This window comes from Neophocaena asiaeorientalis, unplaced genomic scaffold, assembly GCF_003031525.2.
Source record: "Neophocaena asiaeorientalis asiaeorientalis breed wild unplaced genomic scaffold, Neophocaena_asiaeorientalis_V1.1 scaffold251, whole genome shotgun sequence".
Classification (NCBI taxonomy): Eukaryota; Metazoa; Chordata; class Mammalia; order Artiodactyla; family Phocoenidae; genus Neophocaena; species Neophocaena asiaeorientalis.
This window is the reverse complement of record NW_020173377.1, coordinates 6,416,668-6,440,199: the sequence shown is the minus strand read 5'-3', so window position 1 is coordinate 6,440,199 and position 23,532 is coordinate 6,416,668. Positions and strand designations below refer to the sequence as shown.

The following is a 23,532-nucleotide window of genomic DNA, read 5'->3' as shown; positions in this document are numbered from 1 at the left end:
AGTGTGAGGAGTCCAACTAAAGCAGAAAGAGAGAGAGGGAGAGGTGAGAGACAAGCAGAGAGGGAGAAAGAGTGAGAGAAGGAGAGAGAAGTGGACAGACAGGCCAGAGAAATAAGAGAGCGATGCTTGGGGTGGGGAGGTGGGGCGTGGTGATCAATGACCACTGACAAAACTGCAGAAAAAAAGAAACCAGCCTTTGAAATCAGGCAGGGTTCAAACCCGGGCTCTGCCCCGTTCAGGCCAGTGACCTTGAGCACATCACTCCGTTCTCTGAGCCTCAGTTGCCTTTTCTGGAAAATGGGACTTCAGCTTACCTGCCCTGCAAAGACCGCAAAGCACCAGCACAGGGGTGGTACCACCTGGATTTTGGTAAATGCCAGCTATCTGTATTCATATTACTAGGCTGATGGCAGAGTCATTAAGAAGTTTTTGAGGACAGAAAAAAAGCAAGCTTGTTCATTTCACAGTGCCCTTTGCAAGTCGCTGCTAGATTTGTTTGGCTCTTTGGGGGTAGTTCCCCCTCTTTGTGAACAGGGACTTTTTGAGGTCTCAAAGGTGCCCATCTGCTAGGGTGGGCAGCAATGCACACATCTCCCTATGACTTGGGACCCATGTTCTGACCACAGATCCTGACAAACGTACCCCAGCAGCTATGATATAAAAATCCTGTCTCCTTGATTCCAAAGGAAATGACTCAAGAGCACACACTTCAGTCAGAAGACTGTAGTAAGACCAAGTTTTAAAAGATGCAGAGCTTTTCCAGATTGCTCCATTTGGGGTGATTTCATTAAAATCCATAGCCTTTGTCAAGCTTTGCCTTTGGAAGAAAGAGCAGCCAGAGGGCATAGAGCTTTCGTCCCCTCAAGATCTCCATCAGCCTCCTTGAGCCTTCCCTAGCCCCTGGGGATCCTGCCTGTGTATCGTAGGGTGGTTCCTATACAAACCTGATGTTTAGACAGAACCCCCCTGTACCTCCAGCCACCAACCCAATGCATTCCAGAGCCAGACACTCACATTAAAGCTCTCTGGATGGTTCCAGTCATTTCCAAGGACGAGTAAAGGCCTTATGAATCAAGGGGTATCCTGACCAAGCACCCCTTGGCTGCCCTGGATGCTACCACCTCCGCTGCCTGGCCCCAACAAGCCAGTCCAGTCCTCAAGCTTCTGAGCAGGCTGTTCCCTCTGCCTTGCATACCCTGTCCTGTGCGGCTCCCCTAGAAAACACCCTTTGTCCTCCTCGTGCATCCTCCCCTGACCCACACCCTCCAAGGTAGTTCAAACAAAGCCCCATTCCAGCCTCACAGAGTGTCCTGCCCTTCCCACACCACCACACTGGTCCTCACAGACTAGGCCCACACCCAGGGTCCTGATGGGGAAGGTTAGCCTGCCTGCTCTGTACATCAGGGATCATGCTGGGCTTCTCACCTCTCTACCCTCAGTGGGACGGTCGGCCACCCATGCCCTGGTCCAGGCCCAGCTGATCTGCTCAGGAGCCCAGCAGGGCATGCATGCCTTTATTGTGCCCATCCGGAGTCTCGAGGACCACAGCCCACTGCCAGGTAAGCTCATGCTGCTTCCTCCAGGACCCCTGCCAGGAGACCCCACCAGGCCTCCCTGTCCTGGGGGCCCCAGAGGTCCATGGGAGAAACTGGGGCATGTCTCCCTTGGGCAGGGAGGGGTCCAGTTGTACAGTCCTGGTGCTAACTGGCTTGATGACTACGAGCAAGGTTCAGCACCTGACCTCAGCTTGGTCACCTGCAAACAGGTATGATAACCCCAATGTCACAGGCTGCTGACAGGCTCAGATGAGCTGGAATGTGGGTGTTGGTACCTAACACACAAGCACTCAACTGATGGACGTTCCTACCTCTGTCTCCTCCTAGGAATCACCGTTGGAGACATTGGGCCCAAGATGGACTTTGACCACTCGGATAATGGCTTCCTGCAACTGGACCATGTGCGCATCCCCAGGGAGAACATGCTGAGCCGCTTCGCACAGGTGGGGTCCCGGGGAGGCTGCAAGCCTGCACTGCCTGGAGAGGGGACAGAGGCACCCTGTAGACTGCTGCTGCCTCCGGGCCCTTCTCCATAGAGCTGAGTTTGGGGCACCCCTCCCAGAGAGGCTCTGGTGTCCCACAGACCTGAGTAAAACCCCAGCTTAGGAGCTTTGTGATTTGGGGCCAGTCACTTGGCCTCTCTGAACCTCAGAGTTCTCATGGGTAAACGCTCACCTCATGGGGTGGCAGTGCAATCGTGGGGTAGGGTGGCAAGGCAACCTGAGGAAAAGAGCAACGGGCTGAGGATGATGTGCATATCTACCTACAGCGCAGCCTGGACACAGCCAAGTGCTGGAGGAAGTTCTGGAGGTCTCCATTTTGCCAGGCATTTCCATGGGAGTGTGGGGAGCTGTGGATTGTGGGGAGGTCTGGGGTGTCACAGGAGAGGAGCAGTGAACCAAGACACTTGGGCAACAAGCACAGGAGCGTTTCAGTTTTAAGAATCAGTGTGGCCACACCAGCACATTCTGGCTGGCGGCTGGCTGTGCCTATCCCGGGTGAGCAGTTTGAGGACCGTGGTGCTTTCAGGGCATGGAGGACCACAGTTCTGGGTGTGGGGAAGGCTGGGGAGCCCTGGCTCAGACCCACTGCCTGTCCTTGGTCTACCAGGTCTTGCCAGATGGTACCTACATCAAGCTCGGAACAGCAAAGAGCAACTACCTCAGCATGGTGGTGGTGCGGGTGGACATGCTGTCAAACGAGGTCATACCACTGCTGCAGAAGGCCTGTGTCATTGCCATCCGCTACTCAGTCATACGCCACCAATCCCGGCTCCGGCCCAGGCAAGCGGCGCCCAGATGAGCCACCGCAGCCCGGGCTACCTCGATCCCACAGTGCCTACCCCCTGACACCAACCCTCCGCCACAGTGGGGTGCTGGGAGCACACGTTACCCCCCCACCCCGCACACTCATTCGCCTGGACCTGGCCCATCTGGTCTGTGGGGTCTCTATCTGGCTCTCTCTAATCCAGGCTGACCAGCTGGCCCAACCTATGTCTGTCAGTGTCTGGCCCCATCAGGCTCTGTGTGATCTTGTGTCTCTGGCCCTGTACCACCAGATCTGACTCAGTCTGTCCAACAAACTCAGACTGTTTCAATCCAGTTGGGTATGGCTGTGACTGGCTGAGTGTATCTGGATCGGCTGGGCACCAAGCTGTGGGTGAATGGGGCTCCCGAGATTGTTCTGTCAGGTGTGAGTGACTGTGTCTGGAAAAACCCGGCTGTCACGTCAGACTATTTGGCTGCAGTTGGTTCTGTCTGGTTGTGACTGCCAACATCTGACCATGGTACGTCCACGTCTGCGCCCATTTTGTTGTATGTGGTTCTGTCTGGCTAATAGGTCTACTCCATGGCACCAAAGGGCTCACTGTACCCTCTGCTTTGATGTGAGTATGTGTACACACGCATGTGCACATACACACACACAAGGTTATCAGATTCGGCAAATAAAAGTACAGGGCTGCCAGTTACATTTCAACTTTAGGTAAACAAATAATTTTTTAGGATAAATATGTCCCAAATGGGCACATACCCAGGATGCAGCAAACTGGAGCCTGGGCATATGGGGCCGCAGCATGAGCACAGGCAGAGAGGGTGGGGCTGGACACAGCATAACTGACCGAACTCATGGAGCAGAGACGAGCTTTAACCTGGCAGTTCTCGCCCCAACTATAGTAAGCGCCCCTTGGCAAGTCCTTTGCCCTCTCTGGGCCTATCTTCTCACTTGCAAAGGAAAGAGTGAGGTTACCAGGACTGGAACTTGAGGATGTCTGGCTCAAGAGGCTGGTGGTGTTCCACACCATGGGCTCAAGGATCCAGAGTTCTCTAACGCAAAACAGGCTGAGGGTCGAACACCAGGCAGACCCGGTGCCACCCTCAGCTCGGCCACTTCTGGGAGCTTAGATTAGCCACCCCACCTCTTTGTCCCTCAGCTTCCTCGTCAACTAAATGGGCGTGACAAAAACGCTCTTCCAGGGTGGTGTTAGGGCTGAAACGCAGTGAAGCATGCCAGGCCCTCAGCCTAGGGTCCTTTACTGGCAAACCCAAATCACCCTCAGCCAGCCTGGCTTCAGAATCCCGGGCTGAGGGAGTCTTCTCTGGGGGACAGGGGAGCTGGGAAGGAGGTACTGCCAATGATATCCTGTCAGAGCCCAGTCTTCTGGGTTGCATAAGACTGGGATGGTTATAATAGTACATGTCCAGGCGAGGGGCTGCTGGCCCAGAGAAGAGACACCAGGTCTCTCCCCATCAGCCACGGGAGGCGTCTCACATTCACATCAACCCACTAATAGTTACCAAAGGCCCCTAATGTTGAACAGAGTCTCCAGCACTGAGAACACAGCAACGGACAAGGCGGGTGCAATCCCTACCTCGGAATTCCATCCAACCCAAGTTCACATCCTCAGAGTTATCAATTAGGTTCCACATATTTCCCAGCTCACAGCACATGCACCTGGACAGTGAAAGGTCAAGGTTCAAATAATCAGGGCTTCAGGGCCACAACCCCTCACCCAAAATCCTTGAGGCCAGATCTGTTGGAATTCAGAACTTTCCAGATTTTTAGCAGGTTAATACGGTGTGTATACTGTAAACCTCCAAAGGGGCAGCACCCATAAGCGGACATGTTAATATTTCTACAGTGAAATGTGTGGATATTCATGTTAGATGGAATTTTAAGATTATTACTAGCGTCACGTCAGTCTACGTCAAATTTTGCGGTGAGCTATAAAAAACTGTCCGTTTTTAAGGCTTTTATGGCATTGGGGATATGGGAAGATGGATGTGGCAGGTAGCAAATCTTCTGCTTTTCTTCCCCTCAGTGACCCAGAGGCAAAAGTCCTGGACTACCAGACGCAGCAGCAGAAACTCTTTCCTCCGCTGGCCAAGGCCTATGCATTCCATTTCGTGGCAAAGAGCCTCTTGGAATTCTTCCATCGCTCCTACAGTTCCATTTTGGACAGAGACTTCAGACTCCTGCCTGAGGTATACCTGCTTTCTCTGGGAGGGAGGAGCTGGGACCATGGCTGAAATGGTCCTCCCACTGGGAAGCAGCCCCAATCCTGCCCCCATGGGCTCTTTCCACTTTCTCCCTCTGCAGACTTCCAACATCCCAGGTGAACTGTACCCTGACATATAAATCCACCTACATCTGGCCCCCAGGAAGCTCCAAACATGTTAGAGGAAATGATCGCAGATAGTGTACAGAACACAGGTGCACAATCCCTGGTGTGTTTTTTTGTTTTTATAAATTTATTTATTTTTGGCTGTGTTGGGTCCTCGTTGCCGCGCGCAGCCTTTCTCTAGTTGCGGCGAGCGGGGGCTACTCTTCCTTGCGGTGCGCGGGATTCTCATTGCAGTGGCTTCTCTATTTTTTTTTTTTGAATTTTATTTTTTTTTATACAGTAGGGTCTTATTAGTTATCTATTTGATACATATTAGTGTATACATGTCAATCCCAATCTCCCAATTCATCACACCACCCCCAACCCCGCTTTCCCCCCTTGCTGTTTGTTCTCTACATCTGTGTCTCTATTTCTGCCTTGTAAATGGGTGCATCTGTACCATTTTTCTAGGTTCCACATATATGCGTTCATATACGATATTTGTTTTTCTCTTTCTGACTTACTTCACTTCATATGACAGTCTCTAGGTCCATTCACATCCCTACAAATGACCCAATTTCGTTCCTTTTTATGGCTGAGTAATATTCCATTGTATATATGTACCATATCTTCTTTATCCATTCGTCTGACAATGGGCATTTATGTTGGTTCCATGTCCTGGCTATTATAAATAGTGCTGCAATGAACATTAGAATGCATTTGTCTTTTTGAATTATGGTTTTCTCTGGGTATGCCCAGTAGTGGGATTGCTGGGTCATACGGTAATTCTATTTTTAGTTTTTTAAGGAACCTCCATACTATTCTCCATAGTGGCTGTATCAATTTACATTCCTACCAACAGTGCAAGAGGGTTCCCTTTTCTCCACACCCTCTCCAGCATTTGTTGTTTGTAGATTTTCTGATGATGCCCATTCTAACTGGTGTGAGGTGATACCTCAGTGTAGTTTTGATTTGCATTTCTCTAATAATTAGTGATGTTGAGCAGCTTTTCATGTGCCTCTTGGCCATCTGCATGTCTTCTTTGGAGAAATGACTATTTAGGTCTTCTGCTCACTTTCTGATTGGGTTGTTTGCTTTTTTATATTGAGCTGCATGAGCTGTTTATATATTTTGGAGATTAATCCTTTGTTGATTCATGTGCAAATATCTTCTCCCATTCTGAGGGTTGTCTTTTCATCTTGTTTATAGTTTCCTTTGCTGTGCAAAAGCTTTGAAGTTTCATTAGGTCCCATTTGCTTATTTTTGTTTATATTTCCATTACTCTAGGAGGTGGGTCAAAAAAGATCTTGCTGTGATTTAGGTCAAGAGTGTTATGCCTATGTTTTCCTCTAAGAGTTTTATAATGTCTGGCCTTACATTTAGGTCTTTAATCCATTTTGAGTTTATTTTTGTGTATGGTGTTAAAGAGTGCTCTAATTTCATTCTTTTACATGTAGCTGTCCAGTTTTCCCAGCACCACTTATTGAAGACACTGTCTTTTCTCCATTGTATATCCTTGTCTCCTTTTTCATAGATTAGCTGACCACAGGAGTGTGGTTTTATCGCTGGCCTTTCTATCCTGTTCCATTGATCTATACTTCTGTTTTTGTGTCAGTACTGTATTGTCTTGATTACTGTAGCTCTGTTGTATAGTATGAAATCAGGGAGTCTGATTCCTCCAGCTCCGTTTTTTTCCCTCAAGATTGCTTTGGCTATTCGGGGTCTTTTGTGTCTTCATACAAATTTGAAGATTTTTTGTTCTAGTTCTGTAAAAAATGCCACTGATAATTTGATAGGGATTGCATTGAATCTGTAGATTGCTTTGGGTAGTATAGTCATTTTCACAAAATTGATTCTTCCAAACCAAGAACATGGTATATCTCTCCATCTATTTGTATCATCTTTGATTTCTTTCCTCAGTGTCTTATAGTTTTCTGAGTACAGGTCTTTTACCTCCTTAGGTAGGTTTATTCCTAGGTATTTTATTCTTTCTGTTACAATGGTGAATGGGATTGTTTCCTTAATTTCTCTTGCTGATCCTTCATTGTTTAGTATATAGGAATGCAAGAGATTTCTGTGCATTAATTTTGTATCCTGCAACTTTACCAAATTCCTTGATTAGGTCTAGTAGTTTTCTGGTGTCATCTTTAGGATTCTCTATGTATAGTGTCATGTCATATGCAAACAGTGATCCAGTTTTACTTCTTCTTTTCCAATTTGGATTCCGTTTATTTCTTCTTCTCTGATTGCCATGGCTAAAATTTCCAAAACTATGTTGAATAATAGTGGCGAGAGTGGACATTCTTGTCTTGTTCCTGATCTTAAAGGAAATGCTTTCAGTTTTTCACCACTGAGAATGATGCCTGCTGTGGGTTTGTCATATATGGTCTTTATTATGTGGAGGTAGGTTCCCTCTATGCCCACTTTCTCGAGAGTTTTTATCATAAATGGGTGTGAATTTTGTCAAAAGCTTCTTCTGCATCTATTGAGATGATCATACAGTTGTTATTCTTCAATTTGTTAATATGGTGTATCACATTGATTGATTTGTGTATATTGAAGAATCCTTGCATCCCTGGGATAAATCCCACTTGATCACGGTGTATGATCTTTTTAATGTGTTGTTGGATTCTGTTTGCTAGTATTTTGTTGAGGATTTTTGCATCTATATTCATCAGTGATATTGGTCTCTAATTTTCTTTTTTTGTAGAATCTTTGTCTGGTTTTGGTATCAGGGTGATGGGGGACTCACAGAATGAGTTTGGGAGTGTTCCTTCCTCTGCAATTTTTTGGAAGAGTTTGAGAAAGATGGGTGTTAGCTCTTCTCTAAATGTTTGATAGAATTCACTTATGAAGCCATCTGGTCCTGGACTTTTGCTTGTTGGAAGATTTTTAATCACAGTTTCAATTGCATTACTTGTGATTGGTCTGTTATTTTCTATTTCTTCCTGGTTCAGTCTTAGAAGGTTATACCTTCTAGGAATTTGTCCATTTCTTCCAGGTTGTCCATTTTATTGGCATAAGAGTTGCTTGTAGTAGTCTCTTTTGATGTGCTGCGGTGTCTGTTGTAACTTCTCCTTCTTCATTTCTAATTTTACTGATTTGAGTCCTCTCCCTCTTTTTCTTGATGAGTCTGGCTAAAGGTTTATCAATTTTATCTTCTCAAAGAACCAGCTTTTAGTTTTATTGGTCTTTGCTATTGTTTTCCTTGTTTCTATTTCATTTATTTCTGCTCTTATCTTTATGTTTCTTTCCTTCTAATAATTTTGGGTTTTCTTTGTTCTTCTTTCTCCAGTTCCTTTAGGTGTAAGGTTAGATTGTTTATTTGAGATTTTTCTGGTTTCTTGAGGTAGGACTGTATTGCTATAAACTTCCCTCTTAGAACTGCTTTTGCTGCATCCCATAGGTTTTGGATCATCGTGCTTTTGTTGTCATTTGTCTCTAGGTATTTTTTGATTTCCTCTTTGATTTCTTCAGTGATCTCTTGGTTATTTAGTAATGTATTGTTTAGCTTCCACGTGTTTGTGTTTTTTATGGGGTTTTTTCCCTGTAATTTATTTCTAATCTCATAGTGCTGTGGTCAGAGAAGATGCTTGATATGATTTCAATTTTCTTAAACTTACCGAGGCTTGATGTGTGACCCAAGATGTGATCTATCCTGGAGAATGTTCCGTGTACACTTGAGAAGAAAGTGTAATCTGTTGTTTTTGGATGAAATGTCCTATAAATATCAATTAAATTTATCTGGTGTATTGTGTCATTTAAAGCTTGTGTTTCCTTATGAATTTTCTGTTTGGATGATCTGTCCATTGGTGTAAGTGAGGTGTTAAAGTCCCCCACTATGATTGTGTTACTGTCGATTTCCTCTTTTATAGCTGTTAGCAGTTGCCTTATGTATTGAGGTGCTCCTATGTTGGGTGCATATATATTTATAATTGTTATATCTCCTTCTTGGATTGATCCCTTGATCATTATGTAGTGTCCTTCCTTGTCTCTTGTAACATTCTTTATTTTAAAGTCTATTTTATCTGAAATGAGTATTGCTACTCCAGCTTTCTTTTGATTTCCATTTGCATGGAGTACCTTTTTCCATTCTCTCATTTTCAGTCTGTATGTGTCCCTAGGTCTGAAGTGGGTCTCTTGTAGACAGCATATATATATATACGGGTCTTGTTTTTGTATCTATTCAGCAAGCTTATGCCTTTTGTTTGGAACATTTAATCCATTTACATTTAAGGTAATTATCGATATGTATGTTCCTATTAACATTTTCTTAATTGTTTTGGGCTTGTTTTTGTAGGTCCTTTTCTTCTTTTGTGTTTTCCACTTAGAGACGTTCCTTTAGCATTTGTTGTAGAGCTGGTTTGGTGGTGCTGAATTCTCTTAGCTTTTGCTTGTCTGTAAAGCTTTTGATTTCTCCATCAAATCTGAATGAGATCCTTGCTGGGTAGAGTAATCTTGGTTGTAGGTTCTTCCCTTTCATCACTTTAAGTATATCATGCCACTCCCTTCTGGCTTGTAGAGTTTCTGCTGAGAAATCAGCTGTTAACCTTATGGGAGTTCCCTTGTATGTTATTTGTCATTTTTCCCTTGTTGCTTTCAATAATTTTTCTTTGTCTTTAATTTTTGTAAATTTGATTACTGTGTGTCTTGGCGTGTTTCTCCTTGGGTTTATCCTGCCTGGGACTCTGCACTTCCTGGACTTGGGTGGCTATTTCCTTTCCCATGTTTGGGAAGTTTTCGACTATAATCTCTTCAAATATTTTCTCTGGTCCTTTCTCTCTCTCTTCTCCTTCTGGGACCCCTAAAATGCGAATGTGGTGTGTTTAATGTTGTCCCAGAGGTCTCTTAGGCTGTCTTCATTTCTTTTCATTCTTTCTTCTTTTTTCTGTTCTGTGGCAGTGAATTCTACCATTCTGTCTTCCAGGTCACTTATCTGTTCTTCTGCCTCCGTTATTCTGCTATTGATTCCTTCTAGTGTAGTTTTCATTTCTACAGTTATTGAATTGTTCATCTGTGTTTGTTTGTTCTTTAATTCTTCTAGGTCTTTGTTAAACATTTCTTGCATCTTCTCAATCTTTGCCTCCATTATTTTTCCGAGGTCCTGGATCATCTTCACTATCATTATTCTGAATTCTTTTTCTGGAAGGTTGCCTGTCTCCACTTCATTTAGTTGTTTTTCTGGGGTTTTATCTTGTTCCTTCATCTGGTACATAGTCCTCTATCTTTCTCTGAAGGTGGTTTTCGTTCCACAGGCTGCAGGACTGTAGTTCTTCTTGCTTCTGCTGTCTGCCCTCTGGTGGATGAGGCTATCTAAGAGGCTTATGCAAGCTTCTTGATGGGAGGGACTGGTGGTGGTAGAGCTGGGTGTTGCTCTGGTGGGCAGAGCTCAGTAAAACTTTAATCTGCTTGTCTGCTGATGGGTGGGGCTAAGTTCACTCCCTGTTGGGTGCTTGGCCTGAGATGATCCAGCACTGGAGGCTACAGGCTCTTTGGTGGGGCTAATGGCGAACTCCGGGAGGGTTCATGCCAAGGAGTACTTCCCAGATCTTCTGCTTCCAGTGTCCTTGTCCCCGCAGTGAGCCAAGCCACCCCCCGCCTCTGCAGGAGACCCTCCAACACTAGCAGGTAGGTCTGGTTCAGTCTCCTATGGGGTCACTGCTCCTTCCCCTGGGTCCTGATGCACACACTACTTTGTGTGTGCCCTCCAAGAGTGGAGTCTCTGTTTCCCCCAGTCCTGTCGAAGTCCTGCAATCAAATCCCACTAGCCTTCAAAGTCTGATTCTCTGGGAATTCCTCCTCCCAGGTCCTTTGCCAGACCCCCAGGTTGGGAAGCCTGATGTGGGGCTCAGACCCTCCATTCCAGTGGGTGGACTTCTGTGGTATAAGTGTTCTCCAGCTTGTGACTCACCCACCCAGCGGTTATGGGATTTGATTTTATTGTGATTGCGCCCCTTCTATCGTCTCATTGCAGCTTCTCCTTTGTCTTTGGATGTGGGGTATCTTGAACTTTTTTGGTGAGTTCCAGTGTCTTCCTGTCGATGACTGTTCAGCAATTAGTTGTGATTCCAGTGCTCCCGCAAGAAGAAGTGAGCTCATGTCCTCCTATTTCACCACCTTGAACCAATCTCTCTTCTCTTGTTGCAGAGCAGGGGCTCTAGGCACGGGTTTCAGTAGCTGTGGTACGCAGGCTCAGTAGTTGTGGCTCGCAGGCTCTAGAGCACAGGCTCAGTAGTTGTGGCACACAGGTTTAGCTGCTCTGCGGCATGTGGGATCTTCCCAGACCAGGGATCGAACCCGTGTACCCTGCACTGGCAGGCAGATTCTTAACCACTGCGCCACCAGGGAAGTCCCCCCTGGTGTGTCTCTGAAACCTGGAAAGCTCTGAAAACCAAAAGTCATTTAGAACTCATTTGGTGGCACAGTTTGACCTGAATTAAGCTGATTTATCCCACTGAGTGTGAATACATTTTGCAGCTGAAAATATTAATACATTGGATCACTAGGGTCTCCCTGGACTCCTCTAGGGGTATTATATATAATCTACCTTAACGGCGCTGCTTTACCTTTCTAAAATTCAAAACATATCTGATTCCAAAACACATCTGGACCCAAGATTCTCAGATAAAGGACGGTGGACTTACATATAGATTTGGTCTGTCCAGGCTCTCTGCTTTGTAAGCATTACTTCAGCAATCCTTCCAACTGTACCGCAGGCACCATTTGTATATACCCATTTTACAGATGAGGAAAGTGAAGCACAGAGAGGTTAAGGGACATGACCCTTCCTCCCAAGGACTTGAAAGTGTGAAAGATGGGTAAGGGCTTTCAAGAACCAAAAACTCAAACCAGGTTGGCTGCCTGGCAGCCCCTCCTACAACCCAGAGCAGTGGGCTGATGGTGGACCTGCATCCTCACAGACAAGCCCTCCAAAACCTCTCCCTGCCAGCAAAATCCACAGCTCCTGGATAATGGTGAGACCAATCCTAAAAGCACTCTCTTCCCAAGATCCTGGACACACTGGTCTAGACAGTTTTCCTTCGTTCTTATTGCCCCTACAGCAACACTGCCTCTTTTTATGACCTTGGGTGAGTCACGTAACCCGAGTCTCAGTCTTCTCATTCATAAAGTTGTGAGCTGAGGAAACAGTTCTTATCTCACAGAGCTGTTCTCAGCATAGAGTGGGCGCTCCATGAGTGGTAAGCATGGCTGTAACTGAACGGCCCCTTAGGCCAACTGACACCCTTCCTGTTTTTGCAGCTTCACGCACTGAGTGCAGGTATGAAGGCCTTGGTGTCGGACTTCTGCGTCCAGGGGGCTGAGCTGTGCCGCAGGGCCTGTGGTGGACATGGCTACTCGAAGCTGAGCGGTCTGCCCTCCCTGGTCACCAGAGTGACAGCCTCCTGCACCTACGAGGGTGAGAACACGGTGCTCTACCTGCAGACAGCCAGGTAAGGCCCACGTCTCTGTCCAACCCTCAGGGACCCCACCAAGCTTCTGCCTGGGTTGAAGCACCATCTGATGCCCACAGAGGGAGCAGACTTTGGGGACCACCGTCTGCAGACTGTCCAACTCCCACATTATGTCTCCAATCCATCCACTTCTCCCCAGACTCATGCAGCTCCCAGCCAGGCTGCCACACCCTCCACCGGGACAACATCAATCTCCTCACTGGTTGGCTGCTTCCACCCTGCCCCACTTCCGTCCTTCCTCCACAGGCAGCCAGGGGGATTTTTTTGAAGCCTAAAGAAGATCACATCTTTCCCTTGCTTGAAATTCTTCAATGGCTTCCCACCGCTCACAGGAAAATGCCACAGTCCACACTGTGGCCTGCAAGGACCTTAAGACATGGTCCCTGCCTCCCCTCCATCCTCTCACAACCTTCTCCTCTGCTCACTTTGCCAGCCACACGTTTCTTCTTCGTGGCCTGCACACTCACTTCCCTCCCCCTAATCCTCTCCACCGCCAGGCTCCTCCTCATCTTCAGGTCTCAGCTAAAACGACACTTCCTTCAGATGCGCCCCCACTGCGTCTCTTTTTGTGTGACGGGCCTTGAGGGCAGGGAGTCTGCCAGCCTTGTTCACTGTAGCATCTCCAGGTTCAGCACAGGGTCTGCACCAGGAGGCTCCAACCTGAAAGGCAGGGAGGAACGGCTGATTCCCCCTCCCCGCAACAGGCGGTTTCTTTCTCTCTCTTATGTCTGTGGGTCTTGTGGCTGACCAGGCCTTTCACCTGCGTCTATCTCAGGTGAGTAGACAGGCCACATACTTCTCCAGGCAGGGAGAAAGGACCTGCTGGCAAATTGGCTATGTAACATTTCTTTAAAAAATTTTAAACATACAACATTTGTTTTTTCTCTTCAAATTACGAAAGGAATACAAAATCATGTATTAGATACTCTATGCCCCGCACTGTGCCAAGTGCTCTGCAAATATCTCATTCAGTTTTCCCAAACCCCCTCTCAGGTGACCCCATCCTCATCTAGAGATGGAGGCACTGAGGCTGAGGGAAGTGAAGTCACACAGGTCTGTGTGGAGCTGCAGAGGAATCCAGGGTTGTCTGACCCAGAGCCGCTAACCATTGGATTAGCACAAGGAAGAAGCTAAGAGTCACCTGTAGTTCTCCTATACATGCTTGCAATCTTGCATCTATCCTTTTATGAGCTAAGAAAATTTAATTTCCACCATCACTGTACAATTCATCATAAACCCCCGAATCATAAGATCTTAACCAAGAGAAAAGATTGTTTGTTCAGGTATCAAAAGAATTTATATTCATGGTCTGAGAATGTCTGCGGTCTACAGCTCCAGCTCCATTTCACTGTGAAAGAAGCTACAGCCTCGGGATGCATTTCGGCTTTTGAGTGAAGAGTAGCTATCAGTAGGGACCTGGGAAAGAAAGTGGGTGGCCCTGGTTCTCCCACGGGGAGCATAAGAGTGCATGACGCTGGGAGAGGGGTGCTGGGCTGTCCCTCAGGGCTCCCCACCCTCTCACCTGCTGGTACCCCTGCCCCCTAGGTTTCTGGTGAAGAGCTACCTGCAGGCTCAGGAGTCCACATCACAGAAGTCTCTCCCTCAGTCTGTTGCATACCTGACTGCACCTGACCTGGCCAAGTGCCCAGCCCAAAATGTAGCCGACTTTCTCCACCCAGAGCTTTACACCACAGCCTGGGCACACGTGGCAGCCAGGTAAGCCAAGCTTAGAAATCAACCATCCCACCTGGGGGCAGGCTCCTTCCCACTAAGGCCTTTGGGACTGGCTGGGTGGACATTCTAGGATACTCTTCCAAAAACCACCCCCTTCCCCAACCTCCTCAGTCCTCTCAGCTCCTGCCACCAGGGGCAGAAAGGAGAATTCACCTGTCAGCCATGGACCACTATCACTTCCTCATCCTGGTCAAGATAGGAAGACATCACCTCTCTAGCCAGTGCAAGGAATTTTTTAAATCTTTAGGTTCTCACTGTGGTTTGCATTACAAAGAATGTACCCATATGTAAATACTACATATGTATTGGTACGTAAATACTAATAAATAAAGCAATACAGTCATCCATCTGTATCTGCAGGGGATTGGTTCCAGGACCCCTGCAGATACCAAACTCCCAGGATGCACAAGTCCCTTCTATAAAATGGGATATTTGCAGATTTGCAATATTATGTGTAGGTATTTGCATATGCACATCCTCCCATTTACTTTAAATCATCTCTAGATTACTTATAATACCCAATAAAATGTAAATATTATGTAAATAGGTATAAATACAATGCAAATGATATGTAAATAGTTGCCAGAGTGCAGCAAATTCTATTTTTGCTTTTTGGAACTTTCTAGAATGTTTTTTTTCCAAATATTTGATTCTTGGTTGAATCTGAAGATGTGGAAACTGTGGATACAGAGGGACAACTGTGCTCACATATTCGAAATATCCCACAATCTAAAAATAATTTTCAAAAATGTGACTATAACAAGGGATAGTATATGTTTATTTCCAGGGTCTAGTAGGCTCCAGGTAACACAGACAAGACCAAGGACTCCTCCTTTCTGTCATCCAGCAAATATCGTCGGACACTTACTGTATGTCAGGAATGTCCAAATATGCCAGGGGGCTGGGAATAAAGACACCATCATGGAAAAGGTGGAGAGATTTAGCTACCTAGAAAGGAAACCTTCTGAGCCCCTCCCCAACTAAAACACCAAAAAATCCTGGAAAAAATAGTTTCATTATATAATATGAGGTCTTATATCCCAACCTGTGGTCTCAGGGATGGTTAATAGTCATTTCAAGATCACAAGCAACTTGGGACATTCATTTATGTTTTACCACAAATATTTAGTACCTATAATCTGCCAGGCACTGTTCCAGTCACTAGGGATCTATCAGTAAACCAGTCCGACAAAAATCCCAGGCCTCGGGCTTCCCTGGTAGCACAGTGGTTAAGAATCTGCCTGCCAATGTAGGGGATATAGGTTCGAGCCCTGGTCCGAAAGATCCCACATGCCACGGAGCAACTAAGCCCGTGCGCCACAACTACCGAGCCTGTGCTCTAGAGCCCAAAAGCCATAACTACTGAGCCTGCATGATGCAACTACTGAAGCCCGTGAGCCTAGAGCCTGTGCTCCACAAGAGAAGCCCCCGCAATGAGAAGCCCACACACCGCAACGAAGAGTAGCCCCCGCTCGCTGCAACTAGAGAAAGCCCGCACGCAGCAACGAAGACCCAATGTAGGGGAAAAAAAAAAAAAAAAAGCCCAGGTCTCACAGAACTAACATTTCAGTTGGAGCAGTGGGGCAGGCAAAATAAGGCTGCTCAGGGTAATTAAAATGCCATCAAAGTTGGTCTTCTATATCCCCAGATGCAGAACCTGTGAATAAGGAGGGTGACCATACTACACTTTTATACCGGGACTTGAGTATCTCGATTTTGGTATCTGTGGTGGTCCTGGAACCAATCCCCCCAGAGATACCAAGGGACGGCTGTATATTGCTTTTTGCTTAGAACTCAATGTGACATGTGCTTATCTATCCCATGACAAAGCAAAATAAGTATTGCTTAATAAACAGTTTGTTTTGCATACAAATTCCAAGGGTCATGAGTGGATGGGCAGGGAATAGAAAATAAAAGAATAAAGGTTAACTAAATGGCAAATTACCAATTTCGTGGTTTGGAGAACAAGGATTGGTTTTCTTTTCTCCTCTTTTCTTTTTTTTAAGGTCCCTTTGGTAGAACTTAGAGCAGACTGGGTGACTGACAGGCTTCACCAGCCTTTAGAGGAAAACCACTCTCCTTGCTCAGCCATAGGAAGTCAGTCAGTTGAATGGCCTGAAAACACTGGTAGCAGGATGGAGTCTGCATTAGAAAGAAGGGATGGTGCCTGGCCCAGGGCCCTGAGGCTTTACAGCCGGGAGGTTAAGAACAGCTCCACTCCTTATTAGCTACGTGACCCTGGACCAGTTAATTAGCCTCTCTAGCACTCAGTGTTCCCCACTGCAAATTGGGAATGCCTATTCTTAAAAGGGTTAAAGAGATAATGTATATCAAGTATTTAGGTTTGTAACACAAACAAATGGTCAATAAATTGGTATTATTTCTACTTCTGTGGGACCCCAGGCAGCCTGGGACCAAATGCCACCCATCTCTTCCCCACTTGTTCAAAAACAGAACCTTTTTTCTTTGGCCTTTAGGCTCATAAAGGACTCAGTGCATCATTTACAGACTCTCATGCAATCTGGGGCTGACAGGCACGAGGCATGGAACCAGACCACTGTCATACATCTCCAGGCCGCCAAGGTGAGCTGCCCATCAGCTAAAGCTGAAAGAGACCTGTTTTGTTTCCCCAGCAGGTTGTCCTGCTGAGAAAATCAGAACTCTGCCATTATTCCCCAGCCCTGTTCAGTAGCTGCCTTCATTTGACTTTCGAGGCTTTAGTCCAGGGTATTTTAATTAAAGGACTTAACTCCAAAGCAAGCTTACTGGCAGCTCTTAGGGAAAAAGTGTAATGAGGCAGTGTTATTGGATTTGCTTCAAGTTGTTCAATATTTCCTCCCAGATAGAAAAGCAGGTCAAGTCTCTCCTCAGCCCCACAGGCAATCCTTAGATGTCTGATTCCATTTCCACTACGTTTTGTGTTTGCGCATAATTCACAGTCAGTCAGCAAATATTTGAGCACCCACTCAACATCAGCCATCAGGCTGGGTACTGGGGGCTCAACAGTGTCCACAGACGGCTGCGATCAGGAAAGCACCGTCACGGGGAAATACAGGCTGCCACAAGATCCCAGAGCAGATGCAAGTCTACCCACCTTGAGGAGTCAGAAAGCCTTCTCAGAAGCGGCGTACAGGCCAGGACTGCAAGGATGGGCTGAAATTAACCAGGCAAGGGGTGGAGGCTGTGGCTTTGGACAGGAAGGTGTCCCAGCAAAGGGATGAGGAGGTGTAGAAGGAGGAGGCAAGAAAAGGCATGGTGCTTGGGAGGAGATGTACATCCTTCCAAGGAGAACCGAAAGGAAGAAGACAAACCAGGACAGGAAGGAGGATAGGGGAGGAGGAAAGATAGGCAAGGCCTGGCACCTTCTGCTCCACTGTGAGAAGTCTGGCTTCTGTTTCTCATTGCAGTGGGAAGCCTCTGCAGGGTCTGTATCAGAGGAGCGAAGCGATCAGTTTCATTCTAGAAGGATCATACAGGCTTCAGGGGGTGGAATGGACTGGAGGCTAAAGGCCAGGACAGAGCAGGCAGCAGCAGTCTGGGCAAGCGCTGAGGGTGATCCAGACCATGAATCTGCCAGAGGGCATGGAGAGAAGCGGGTAGATGCAGAGATATTAAGGGTGTAGGAGAAAGGGACGGGCTTCAGAGAGCAATGCAGTGGGAAGGAGGTAGAAATGACTGCTGAGCTCTAGCTAAGGCAGCTGGGACTCTGGCCCTACCTACAGCTGGAAAACCAAGGTGTTCCCTTCAATCCTCAGGCAGCAGGCCCCAAAAATAGCAGGCTAGAACAGGGGAGCCCAGAAGCGTTTTGCAGCCTCCCTCATGGGGCGGGCGGGGCAGGGCTGGTCAGGCAGGCTGGGCATGAGCGCCACCTGGTGACCTGCCACCTCCATCACATCGGCCGGCGCCGGTATTGACTCTGCCACCCTCCATGCAGCTCCGGCCGTCACAGAGGCACCCCCCTGCTGTGTCAAATGTCCGGTCAACATAGAAGAGGGTAAGCAAATGCTGTGCTCTCATCAGACACCTAAAAAGGAGCCACACCTGCCCATTATTCGCCTGCTTTCCAAACCCATGGCCGGCCATGCACCAGACACTGCTTGCCAGGGTTACCTCATATTAAATGACCCTGAGAGGGAAAGTAAGCATAGCCTCAGTTTTAAGGATGAGCGGCTTCCTGGGAAGGCGGTGCCCAAGCCGAGTCTCTAAAGTCATAACGCGCAGGGAAATCTGCGCTTTCTGGGCTCTGGGAGGACATCTACTCTACAGAAACCTCAAGTACCCAACTGGGTCTCATCTGGAAACCACAAATGTGTAGGGAGAGTGACGGCAACACGAGGGGGGGTGGGGAACAGCGGCAGAGGGGTGGAGGAGGAGGATCGGACCCTGGCCTAAGTTCTGGTCCCAGCCCATTATAATCTCGCCTCAGTCTCTGGTGGCTTTGGCAACACAGCACAGCGGTTAACAGTACAAACTTAACCGAGAGGCAGACTACCCTGGTTTGGATCTCACTGCTACCACTCACCAGCCAGTGCTTGGGCAGGCAAGGAACTTAATCTCTCGATGCCTCAGAGGCCTCATCTGCAAAATGGAGCTACTGATAGTACCTAACTTGTAGGATTATTGTGAAGATTAAATGAGTTAATACCTGTACAACTTGAAGAGCCACCTAGGCTACAAATGCTACACATCCCACCCCCACCCCTAAATTAGGCAGGAAGCAAGACTGAAACAGACACACACACACACTAATAAATAAAGTTCATTGTGTTCAGAGCATGGTGCCAAGGTTTGGCTCAGCCTTTCCCAAAAGGAAGAGGCCACCTTCCTCTCTCTGGTCCTCCTCCTGCTTTGTGAGGCAGAGGCCCTTGGGCAGCTCTTCATCACTCCACTCTTAAACCCAGGTCCCTGAGAATTTAAGGATGTGGCTCTCAGATTAGAAAAGGGAAACAGGGCCTAAGTGAAAAAAGTGAGGCTCTCCAGCTGTGCCAAACTGGGTCCAGTTTGAACACCAAGGGCTGTCTGACGCAGCAGGGACAGCAGAGCACATCTTCTCCTTTTCCATATTCCAATGCTGCAAACCCAGCATGGCTGTGAGCACCCCAGGTCCAGGTGGCAAAGTGGTATTGTTAGCATCCACGTGAGGCCTCCCTGGGAAAGGCAGATCCACTCCAAGTGAGAAACCTCATCAGGTCACTGGCCTGTTGAAGACTCTGGTGGCCCCCTGACCCCCACAGAATAAAATCCCAACCACATCATTCACAGCCCTTCATCGACCTGGGTCCCAATTGCCCATCCACCCTGACTTTCACAGTTCCCTGTCATCACCTCACCTTACCCTTAAATTGCTGCAGCCTCCTGAAAGTATAGCCCTGTGCCCGTGCAGTTCTCCCCTGCCTAAGAATGACTATTACCCTCGTTCCTTGTCCCTCGGGTAAATTCCTTTGATCCCTCGAGACACTCTAAAGAGGCCTTGCTACTTCAAGTCACTACCAGCAGTATGGGCATTACTGGGGAGCTATCCCAAAATCTGCATTTTGACAAAATCCCCAGGTAATCTGTACACACATAAAAATTTGAGAAGACCTAATATATATGCTCTCCTTTTCTCTCTCCTCCCATAGAACTCGTATATCCTACCAGATAAAAATAATGTGCATTTGTCTTAGGGAGAAGGGTTTAATAACCAGTAAGGCAGGAGCACCCACCAATCAGAAAGGACTTCAGACCTAAGGGAAAAGCGTCCTGCTGGGTCGGGCGGCGTTAAACCTTTAGTTGCTGGGCTGTGTGGAGGAGGGGCATCCCTGGGAAGAAGCCTGGCAGAGGGGGTTCTCGCCAGTTGAAGGCAGTGGTCACTTACCAACCAGCATCAAAGTATTACTTTAACCACCGACAAAGCCGGACTGTTGTATATGGGCTAAGTAGCTTACCTCAAGGAGTTTACAGTCTAGCTAGGATAAATTTCATGTACATCTTGAACCTCTGTTCTCTCACTTCAAGGCACACACATACATACACACACACACACACACACACACACACACACACAACCACTGCCTTGAACACAGCAGACAATAAGTAGCTGTTTTCTTGAGAAAAGCAGTGCTGTCCTCCACTGTCCCCAGGTCAGCCTCCAATACTGCTGTATTCTCTCTCTCTGCTTTCAAACCTTCTTGACTGGCCCAAGGAAAATGAGGAAACTAAGGACCAAGTTCCAGAGCCCACCAGCCACCAGCACACACACACACACACACACACACACGTGCACACACACGTGTGCACACACCCCTGTCAAAAAGGCTCAGACACGGTGAGCTAGTAGAAAGGCAGCGCTTGTCAGCCTGCTGGGAAACACATGGCCACAGCAAGCTTATTCCAGTAGTTTTGCCAAGCTTCCAGGATGACTTGTCGAGGCAGAAATCAGAGGCTAACGCATCTCTGTGTCTTTGTAGGCACACCTCTACTATGTCACTGTGAAGATTTTTACAGAAGCTCTGGAGAAACTGGAAAATCAACCAGCAATTCAGCAGGTGCTCAAACGTCTCTGTGATCTCTATGCTTTACATGGCATCATGACTAACACGGGCGACTTTCTCCATGATGGCTTCCTATCCGGCGCCCAAATAGATGTGGCGAGAAAAGCCTACCTGGACCTTCTCCTCCTCATCCGGTGAGTGGCTGCCCTTCGCCCTAAGCCCTTTGTTCACTTCAAACTCCAAAACCTTCAACTCTAAAACCTTGTTAAATGGGGGTCTGGCAAAAGCAGCACCAGCCCTGGACAGGTTTACATCCTAGCATCATTACACCAACATAAAGCATTATGAATTAATGAAAGGAAAAAATGGGGGGGAAATCACAACTAAAAATGCTTAAGAATAAATTGTCTAGCTACCTCAATTGAACTCTCCAACATTGTCCAGAAATGAATCTACAGAATATGAATAAAAGCATACTACATATTAATAATATTAATGAGCCTTGGTCTTAGCTAATACTTAAGGAACACTTATGCGTGGCAGGCACTATGCCAAAAGCTTTTATATACATCATCTCATTTAACCCTGATAGGGCTCTGAAGTGGATACTATTACGCTCCCCCTTTTACTGGGGAGGAAATTCAGGCTTAGGGCCCAAGGTCACACAGTAAGCCAGAGGAGGGTCTGGGTACAATCGAGGACCTGTCTGCCTCCAGAGCATGTGCTCTTAAACTGTATGTTAAAAGTGAAGGGTGGGCTATTGTTTATTTCAAATGTATCCTTATCTTTGTTGAATATGCTTAGTTGACTAAGCTCACTTTAATACTCCCTCAGCTTCAAGACGACATTTTTAAAATCTAGTAATTCACATGCTGATTTGTAACACGATAATATAGCTTTTATATGCAGCAGAAGGCGGGGCAGTGTAGGGTCATGACATACTAATGCAATACTTCCATCCTGTCACTTATATAGAATCTAAATGATCACTTTAAAAACATGTAAAAACCAAAGCCCCAACATGACCAGGGCACTGGAAGAAACAGAAATTAATACTAATTAGTAACCATTGTCCATAAGATGGAAAATGAGCTAACTTGATAACACCACCTTTTCTGATAAAATAGGATGCCTGTTGTGTATGTTGGGGACTGGATGTGGTATGACACGTGTGTATATGACTTTTCCCCTAGAACCTCCAATAGTTCACATTATCAACAATACTAAGAACAAAAAGAAAGGGGAATTCACTGGCGGTCCGGTGGTTAAGACTCTGTGCTTCCACTGCAGGGGGCATGGGTTCGATCCCTGGTCAGGGAAATGAGATCCCGCATCCCACGCGGCCCAGCCAATAAATAAAGATTTGAATTTTTTTTAATAAAATAAGATATTCATGAAGGAGGTTTTAAAAAAAACTAGACCAGGTTCTTTTTCTTTCTAACAATATGCAACATGTTACATATGACTCCAAATAAGCACCTAACAGATATTTGGTGGTCAGTAAATATCTGTTTAATTAAATCTTCAAAAATTATCAAAAACTACCTTTGATACAATTATGCCCCGGGTATTAAACTTTCCCTAATATAGAGAATCCACTGGTGGGAACCATTAATAGCATGATTGAGTACTGCACAGTTCAAGCCCAAGCGTATCTAACTTTCTGAAACGCTTGGCATTTAAAAGCACATGAAGACAATAATGTTCTAGCCCTGATTGCCAGTGATAATGAAACACAAACGATCACCTTAATACCTATAAGCATGATTTTTTTTAATCTCCAACAGCACGCTAAGTGCTTCCCTTGGCCCCAGAGGCTTACAATTCAAGACAAGAAAGACAGCACTGACACAAACAGACAACTTATGCATGCATCAAACCCACAAACTGATTTACTCACATTATGGTTCCTAAGTAACCTTCCGACTACTGCAGGGTAATTAGGTATGTAACAGACTCCATGCTTTTAACAGTTCTGTGTTCCATGCCTCGATTATTCAGTATCGCCCTCAGATTTCTGAGATGACAAATGAAGGACGGCACACTATTCTAAGTGACACTAACAACCAGCTCTCTGTGTTATGGTAATTAACTGACCAAAACAGTTTTTAGTTGTTTAAATGGTCATAAAATCTCAGGTGGGAGACTTCCAGGCAAAGACGGCAGACTGAACATATGCATTTATTTTTGTTCCCTCCTGAAACCCTACTAAAACGTCAGTAAATTAAAAAAGGCATAAACCCATAAAAATTTAAATTTTAAAAGGCATTAACCCACAAAGAAAGAGAACAGCAGAGGAAACATGAAATTTGGAGAGTAGATGGACAAACAGTGACTTAGCAGACCTGAATAAACTGAATCATAAACCAGCAGTAGGAAAAGCCAAGAAGCAAACAAGTGCCACCAAAGAACCTCAAGAACTACAGCACCAGGGACCTCTGGCAACGGGGGTGAAGGTAAACGTGACAGGATGGGTTGGAAGTCTATTTCAGAAGGAGTTGAATCCCCAGTTCCCCTTCTCCTGTCTGAGTAGTTTTAAGGCTTTCCCTGACCGCACCCTGGCAGGAGGGTAAACAGAGGGTCTACAGACTAGGGGACATCAGGCATAGCTGAGGATGAAGAACATCAGGCTACCCTACAGAAAACAGGGCCTTGAATAAATGTTTATAGGCCAATGCTGACAGTCCTCTCCCCCA

The 23,532-nt window shown here is 46.5% G+C and overlaps 1 protein-coding gene across 5 annotated transcripts in view; it reads left to right on the top strand.

Moving 5' to 3' along the window:
- ACOX2 (acyl-CoA oxidase 2) overlaps nt 1-23,532 on the top strand; it is a 35,610-nt gene that overhangs the window by 4,440 nt on the left and 7,638 nt on the right. For 4 of the 5 annotated variants that reach the window (XM_024746498.1, XM_024746495.1, XM_024746497.1 and 1 more), the window contains 8 exons: nt 1,440-1,559; nt 1,884-1,999; nt 2,667-2,839; nt 4,876-5,038; nt 12,418-12,608; nt 14,175-14,345; nt 16,841-16,946; nt 20,813-21,030. In XM_024746498.1, coding sequence (XP_024602266.1) covers nt 1,440-1,559; nt 1,884-1,999; nt 2,667-2,839; nt 4,876-5,038; nt 12,418-12,608; nt 14,175-14,345; nt 16,841-16,946; nt 20,813-21,030 — 1,258 coding nt within the window. Of the gene's footprint in view, nt 1-1,439; nt 1,560-1,883; nt 2,000-2,666; nt 2,840-4,875; nt 5,039-12,417; nt 12,609-14,174; nt 14,346-16,840; nt 16,947-18,297; nt 18,358-20,812; nt 21,031-23,532 lie in introns of those variants that run through there. The other variant, XM_024746499.1, reaches the window with a different exon arrangement.